Below are 8,956 nucleotides of genomic sequence, written 5' to 3' on the forward strand. Positions count from 1 at the left end.
TTGTCCTGTGGTGAGAAAGTTTCCGTTCATTGAATACCTATGGGTGGCCTCGAGTTTACATTTTTCATCACGGTGTAATTGTTACTCTTTGACATATTCCCCATATCCTTTCTCGTTATATATGTATATCTTAATTGATAAAGTATAACTATTATTTCAAGATACATCTTTACATTTTATTAGCGTATAAACACCAGTGTACAACAAAAAGATATCAGTCGTTATTTATACATTTAATGGTTTCTCGAAAAATTTTGACTCATAGAATGGTACAATAGAGTAACTGTTTGGAACCTTCACTTCACACATTCCATAAACAGGCATGCAGTCCGGTATTGTTTTACTTAGTTTTACCCAACTTCTATTTGATGGACAAAATTGTCTGATAATATTATTGCATTTCTCTTCACTGTTTATTCCTCCGACAATGAAAATATCACTCCCATCTGTAAACATTCCAAAATCTCTGCATTTAATTATTTGTTCTCGACAACTACCAAAATTATGGGTTCTAGGGTTAAAGGCTAAAAAATCACCAGAATCGCATGCAAGATAGATTAGTCCTTCTCTTGCGCAAGCTTTTACCTGACTAAATGATAATTGAATATCATTGGCTTTGTACAATATATTCTGTTTTGTGTCGAAAAGATAAGCAGATAATTTATTTGAATTTATATCATTTTCACTTTTTTCTGAACAGAATATATAAATGTTGTTTTCGAGAGAAACGGTTGAGATAGACGTCACCATATTTTCTGTTGGTAATTCTACGAGATTTTTCCATGATTTCTTAATCGGGTTATACACTTCAATTGTCTTGACGTTCTTTCCTTTCTTCTCACCGCCTATAACGTAACATTTTTTGTTGTGAGCCACCAAGGAAAAATTCGATCGAGGAAATCGCATTGATGGAAGTTTTTTACATTTATTCAAGACAGGATCATACATCCAAAAACATTTACCGAACGAGTACATCATATATGGTGGTTCAGCTTCGTGATCTTGCAGACAACAACACTGAAAATTTTTACTTATCTTCTTTCCCTTTTGTAGAGTGCGATAACATTTAACATCATTCTTTGAATTTAATACAAGAGCCGTTAAGGACTTTTTTCCTGAACCAGTGGTGTTGCAAGTAAACAGTGTATTGTAGCTGGTATATGTTTTGTCCCGACTATTCTGTGATTCCTCATTTTGTTGATCGGAAAGGTCAGGTTTAACAACACCTTCGCGTTGTGTGTTAAAATTGTCGCACAGTTGTTTTGAACATAGTTTAAGGTAGGTAAGATCGAACCGCTCCGAAATGACTAAATACATGAAACAGTTTTCAAAATTTAAGGTTGATAATAATTTTGCTTCACAAATCGATTTTAATGGAGAAGAATACCGAGAAACTATTAAATAATGTTCAATGTTTTCTATATCTATCTGGTCCTGGTCAATATTTCCTGTCCTTAAAAAGCCTGCAATTTTGTTGCGAACATGCTCAGGTAAATTTTGGACGTACACGGCAATATTAAACTCACAAGCGACGGCATTCTCTGCATTCTCTACATACGTTTGTGTCTGCGGTTTGGAATGTATGTTTTGATGCTTTAAAACTGCGTGCGTACATACACTAGCCGAAACTGCTTCTGGACCTGTGCCTTTAGTCATTATAGCTTTTACACCTGCAAAGATAGAACAAAATAATTTGTCATGTCGTATTTTACAACACGCAAAAAGAAGGAGCAACAATATTAATAAATCAGTTAAAGCCGCACATTAGATTCACTTCTGTAAATGCATTAGTAAGCATTATACCTTATTATATTATTATTAAACTTCCAACCAGCTATCAACCTAACACTGTGCAGTATTGTGCGTCACACAAGTATTTAAATACGTTTCAATATCCTTCCGTTTATAATTCTTGGCTATTATTCAAGTAACCGGGGATTCACCAAAACATATACTGTTATATTTTAAATAGTTGTGATTATCTTAACTGATTAGCGTCAAATTTCTTTCGTCCCTTTAATGATAGAAAATAATGTCATGAACACCCTACGAGACCATTGCTTGAAACGTCATACCGTGAATCCTTGGAGATGTACTTTTTCAACTCCATCTATTTCAGCATAGTTCATAGGGTAAAATGTCATCAAACATGTTAAATTCTGAGACTTCATCCTTACAAATAACATGTTGTTGTTATTTATAAAATTTTAAAATGTTTGCAGATAGGATGTTTCCTTTTACATTTTATGCCCAAGATTTCTCCTGGGTTTGACAAGGTAATTGATAGTCAGGATTGATTCATAAATGACAAAGTGTTGTTGGCATCGACAGCATGGATTAATAGTTCAGGGTAATAGCATTGAGCCATCCTAAATGAAAACAAAATGTTGCATGTTTTTATTTAATTCTTTATGTTAGTTTTAAAGCTTTTTTTGTGGTACGTGTTGGTTTTCATTTTTCTTTACAGATATTTGGATTTGAAGATAATAATTTAGAATTTCTAAAGTAGTACTAGACGTTATTATTTTATTAGATATACTTTCCTATGTCCTCATATTTAATTATTGTTCGATTCAACGAAACCTTTGATGCGATGAATAACAATAAAACTATCAAACACCTGTAATGAGCTTTCTTTCAGTTTGTTCTACCACCCTTTTCAATTTTATTCAATCATACAGCGTAGGGCATAAAGGTGGTCATTTATAGCTATGTCACTTTGTTCAATATTAAAGTACGAAATATACTATGCGTAATAAAACATTTCCAAAATTATTTGATTTTAAGAATTCATGTTAAAAATGTATCTTCTTCAGATTTACCCTTTTGCAAAATGATGTGGAATCTGTATTTCATCATAAATTGATCCATTTGGAATTCTAAAATAAATAAAATTAATTATTAGTAATGATAACTACATATTATATTTTTTGACATGCTTTTAAGTGTATTTCAAACATTGGTATATCGACATAGATACTAAACAATAGCTGTAATTTCAACCAATATGTACTACCATCCTGTAAAAGCAGTAATTAAGAAAATTCAATTCTTAATCTTCGTTTAAACATCAAACGACGAATTGGCAAGTGGCTGAAATGGTATCCGAACCGATGATGTAAAACAAAGATCCGTTATCTGATGTAACTTCGGGTCAGCTAACAGAAAAAAATCAAGATTCAACGAAGACTAAGGTTTGTTTTCATTTGAAAGTTTGAAAATCATGAAGATTATTTAGCTAGTACATTAATTTGTTTCATACCCAGGTTTTAAAACTATGAATAGAAGATGTTTTTTTTTGTTTGTTGGGGTTTAACGTCCGAGCAGCAATATTTCAGCTATATTCAGACGATGAACATGAAATGATGATGAAATGAAAAAGGGATGAGACACAACGACAATAGGGTCGACAAATTTTGATTGCCACTAGAAATAGGGAGAGGTGGGTAGGGTCGGGCAATTTAGCCTCCTGTGGCGGAGCCCTATGGTTCCTACTCCGGGAGAATACCACAGTAGGGTTCTTTAACGTGCGAGGAACGTGGCATCTTTCCCAACACGGTGCACCACTATGGTTTGCGGTCAGGTTTTCCGTATTATAGCCTGACAACCCCAGCATGTAACACGCCAGGGGTACCCCATTCCACCACCTGGGGCACACATCCCAGTTGCTCTGTGGGGAGAGCGCCCTAGCCCCCGGCTAGGGTTCTGAGCACTATTTAGTCGCCTTTTACGACAAGCTTAGCGCTGCTGCAGGCCTATTCTTTTGACACCCGGAGAGCTATTGACACTAAAGCAAATCTTTAATACGATAAAAAGGGACAAAAAATAATCTTAAAACCACATCTAAGTAATTGATTGACAAGGCGTACGTGAAATTCGCTAAAATTTATCGCAGTAATCCTGTGTAAGGACGCTGTATTTTTTTCACTTTATTCAATCACAAACGCAATGCTGACGTGGTCACCTTTAAATTTTGAATAGTAGGCTAACTTTGAAATCCTCATCTTACCATTTAAAACAAGTGTCATTGAAAGACTGTGCAGTGCATGGTGTGTGTTAGTTAACGTTGCTCTTTCAAAACACCTCGTGCAGGTCTGGGTGTTAAAAGAATAGGCCTGCAGCAGCGCTAAGCTTGTCGTATAAGGCGACTAAATAGTGCTCAGAAACCTAGCCAGGGGCTAGGCGCTCTGCCCACAAAGCAACTGGGATGTGTCCCCAGGTGGTGGAATGGGGTACCCCTGGCGTGTTACATGCTGGGGTTGTCAGGCTATAATACGGAAAACCTGACCGCAAACCATAGTGGTGCACCGTGTTGGGAAAGACGCCACGTTCCTCGCACGTTAAAGAACCCTGCTGTGGTATTCGATAGGAGTAGGAACCTTTGCTCTCCGCCACAGGAGGCTAAATTGCCCGACCTTACCCATCCCCCCTTTTTTCCAGTGGCAATCAAAATTTGTCGACCCTATTATCCTTGTGACCCATCCTTTTTTTTTTCATTTCATGTTCATTGTCTGAATATAGCTGAAATATTGCTGCTCGGACGTTAAACCCCAACAAACAAACAAAAAATATACTTATTATATGACAAAGATTTACAATGCTAACTTCATGTAATGATCCGACCAAAACTGAGGTCAAATGGAAAAATTCTGATACCTATTTTTTGTTTTTTGTTTTGTTTTGTTTTGTTTTGTTTGTTTTAATATTATTATTATACTTTACTTATATTTACGACATATATCTTTTCCTCCTCTGTGATAGCCATATTATGGTACAAAATCATCATCCATGAAAGCTAGAATCGATATAAAATTTAAACATGAAATGTTAAAAATGTAATTGCAGGTACAGTTAAAGCAAATTTAAGGATACAAACACAAAATAATCAATATAAAGAAAAGAATGAAAATACCATGAAAAATAAAAGTAAATGAGATATCTAGACCCAATACAAAATCAGGAGCAAAGAAAAGTTGAAACAGAAGGTTGGAGTGTTCTTTGGAAACACACACTGAAATGTCTGAGTTAAGTTCGAGGAAAGTAAAAAGAAACCAATAACAAATACTTACAATATCGTCGAAAAATTCATGGTGGATGTAGAAATAGAGATGAATAATTGGTATAAACTTCTATGTTAATGACAATTTTTATCATAAATAAACTGTGATTAAACAATCCATTTTAATTTTCTTCTGCAAATGGTATTTCTAGCCATCTCTACGTTTACCGTTGTTCGACAATTATTCGAATATTGTTCAGATAAACTTATAGATCAAGGTTCTGTACACACAACTGTCAGGTTTTAGTTATTATGTAAGTTTTGGCCATCATAATCAACAATTCAATTAGTGATAATGATGACTTTAAGTTCATCTTTTGTCATTTTCTTATTCCCAAGATAATCGGACATGACACCAACAACTCGTCAAGTGTATACAGAAAAGCAGAAGATTCTACTATATTATGAGTTATTTGAAGAATTCTGGATTTCTCACTCACTTATATATACTGAATATTCTTGCTGGGTTATAAAGAGTTGTGTAAAAAAACCTTTATCTAACTTCGATAAAAAAAAAATCGCCCGGGATTTTGAGCTTTATTTTACTTCTTTTCCAGATTTACTATGAATAAAAATTTTAATTCGTTAAAAAATATTTTTTACCGTAATGAGTAGTGCGCATTACTGAGGTATAATCTCTTAAGGAAACCGTATCATATACATATATTAGTAATTTTTTTAAAGCACTATTCAAGGACTATTAAACCATTTATATTTTTTTTTACAGTTTTTAGTGCTCCTGGTTCCTACCCTATACGTAAACTGAAACATTTTTACATTAACTTTTAATTTAAACTTTAAGGTTTAATGCTTTAATACATCTATGAGAGTATTACCTAAAGAAACACGTTCATGTCAATTTAACAGCTATGCATTTATTTTCTTCTAAAATTAAAAAAAAGAAAACATATATGTCTTTCTGAAATCGATTTAATGTATATGTACATACCAAAAGGGTATGCCATATATCACAATTGGAACTGTATAAGCCTTTTTAACAACTTAATAATAATAATAATAATATAGATTCCATGATAGATAAAAATGTAATTAAAACTAAATCATTCATGTAACATCTTGTTCATTCTTTACCGGTTATATATCATTACTTCAACAATTCAATATTAATGAGGCATGTTATTTTATTGTTATTACCTCACCCTTGCACCAATGTACTAATATTTGGCAAGATAGTATCACGTATACGCAGTTAAAACCAGCTCAATGTTTAACCAATGTAATGACCTTATTAAACATACAACCATTCTATCTGGACCAAGGACTTTAATTGTTTTGTTATATACTTTATTTTAGTTATCTTTATGATCTGTTCGCATCAGATACATTGTACAGCGTATGTGAAAAATCTTCCCACACAAAGATCCAACACAATAGTTTATGTTAAATGATACTGTTTAAGATGATTAAAATATACCATGCATTTTTAGTGTTGTATATAGGACTTTACAATAGCAAAGTTCAAAGGTTATTCACAATCATAACAAAGTATTAACAACCTTTAAATGGACTAACTGGTGTTTATTAAATGAAAATTCCATTGTTTTTTTTCTATATTGATAGCTAAGGATGACCCTAATGATTTGACAAAAACGTAAATTTGTACCCGTTTGTGAATACTGTAAACGTATTAATTATCGCAGATGCTAATTTTTGCTGATCCTGTCAAAAGAACAAATCTGCGAGTATCAAAGTTCGCAATTTAAAAAATTAGTTTTAAAAGATTCATTTTACGAAAATCTGAACACCGCGAAAATTACTACATTTACAGTACTCATGACATTGTCTGAGAGAACCCCTGTCAATGATTCTCAGTCCGAATAATTCTTGCTTTATTGTTATTTTTGCAACCAACAACTGATATAGTTATTGCGTTAGACTCAAATGCCAATTTCTATTTCGTATTTGCCAATTTAATGCTACAACCAGCCTTGGTGACTCTTCACTTACTGGTCATTATACAAAATTTTCAATTACAACTCAAAACTAACAACAACTAATTTATATAATCTAACCTGTTTTATCAAATTAGATCAAAGATCAGAATTGATATAACTGTTACCAGAGCCTATAGATTCGTAAAGGTTACAGACCACCAATTCAACCAATGAGCATTTGGAACGTACGCAAAAATAGTCCTACGCAGAAATTACCCCTGTTCCTCATAGTGCTGCGAAAAAAGTTCTCATCTTATTTAAAAAATTTAAACAGTTTCTGAAAGGAAAAACATTTCTGTACATTTTATAGGTGCATTTTGCTTCTTGTGATGTGAAGCCTAATCTCCATAATGATTTTTAAATATACCCCTATCTTGTGAAAACACTGGGATTTCCCATGCTATTTATAGACCCTTCACTTCCGGTGACCAGTACTGCACTGCAAGTCTGCTAACCCCACACGCCATTCTGAGGATTGTGAGCTGACATATGTAGAATCATGCTGATATATAGTCATCTGCAGGTTAAAGTTAAGGTAAAGTCCAGAGAAGCCATTGAATATTGTGAAATTAGCATAGAAGCCTATGGGAAGTGGAATTAGTGGTTTTTAGCCTTAAGTTGAAGCCATGGCAAAATGAAAAGTTTCTTGAAATAGCTTTAAACTACTTGAAGATCTTGTTAACTTTGCCATGAGAGGAATACACTACAAAAATCCTTCAAAATATGCATTTTTTTAAGTTATAGGTCCAAATTATGGAAAATTGGTCTTTTTGGCTGATTTTTATGTCCTATCTTGTAAAAAGTGTAGAAAATTTAGTAAAAATATCAAATATTAAACTTTGAGGGCTATATTTACCTAAATATGGTAGTAATAAGCACTTGAAATCAAGTTTTGTGTAGATTTGAGCAAAAATTAGGTTAGAAATGAGGAAAAACTCACTTTCATTACTGCGGTTAAGGCCATATAAGCATTCCCCTATGGCAACATGGAAAATCCATTATTGAGCACTTTTTTTGCTTTAGGTGCCCTTTACTGGTCATGTTCTAATGTGAAAACACTGTATTTACAAATTTAAAGCCAAATATACCACCTTTTGTGAAAATTTAAAGATTTAGGATTTTTGACATGTGATCAAGAAAAAGGGGGAGGCATGTCAGAAATAAATTTTTAAAAATAGACCAATTTCTCAGAAAATGATTACTTTTAAAACTATTTCTTCATTAATATTGTTAAAAAACAAGTTGTGATTGATATTTTTTATTTGAAAAGTCAGAAAAAGTTCTTTGCAAATATTTAATGCATTTCAGTATGGTAGAATATTTTCACTTTTTTGCTCGCACAACTTGGTTACCCTATATTTAAAAATCAAATATTTAAAAAAGTGCTTGTCACATTTCACTGAAACTTTGCAAATGCATTCAGTATGTGTGTAGGAAGATACCTGTATATTTATTTATTTTTTCTAAGACAAAAAGTGACTCTTTAGGTTACAGACCACCAATTCAACCAATGAGCATTTGGAACGTACGCAAAAATAGTCCTACGCAGAAATTACCCCTGTTCCTCATAGTGCTGCGAAAAAAGTTCTCATCTTATTTAAAAAATTTAAACAGTTTCTGAAAGGAAAAACATTTCTGTACATTTTATAGGTGCATTTTGCTTCTTGTGATGTGAAGCCTAATCTCCATAATGATTTTTAAATATACCCCTATCTTGTGAAAACACTGGGATTTCCCATGCTATTTATAGACCCTTCACTTCCGGTGACCAGTACTGCACTGCAAGTCTGCTAACCCCACACGCCATTCTGAGGATTGTGAGCTGACATATGTAGAATCATGCTGATATATAGTCATCTGCAGGTTAAAGTTAAGGTAAAGTCCAGAGAAGCCATTGAATATTGTGAAATTAGCATAGAAGACTATGGGAAGTGGAATTAGT

General features: G+C 33.3%; 1 protein-coding gene across 1 annotated transcript; it reads right to left on the reverse strand.

Annotated features, from left to right (window-relative positions):
• Positions 1 to 214: 214 nt before the first annotated feature.
• LOC148613525 (uncharacterized) lies at positions 215 to 1,886 on the reverse strand. Its single transcript, XM_088586872.1, has 2 exons — positions 1,804 to 1,886; positions 215 to 1,670 (listed from the first exon to the last, which is right to left on the reverse strand). The coding sequence occupies exon 2, from the start codon at positions 1,654 to 1,656 to the stop codon at positions 226 to 228; it is 1,431 nt and encodes a 476-aa protein (XP_088442998.1). The 5' UTR covers positions 1,657 to 1,670; positions 1,804 to 1,886; the 3' UTR covers positions 215 to 225.
• Positions 1,887 to 8,956: the final 7,070 nt, after the last annotated feature.

Source organism: Perna viridis, chromosome 6, assembly GCF_037379345.1.
Source record: "Perna viridis isolate PV_CMFRI_1.1 ecotype Kerala chromosome 6, ASM3737934v1, whole genome shotgun sequence".
Lineage (NCBI taxonomy): Eukaryota > Metazoa > Mollusca > Bivalvia > Mytilida > Mytilidae > Perna > Perna viridis.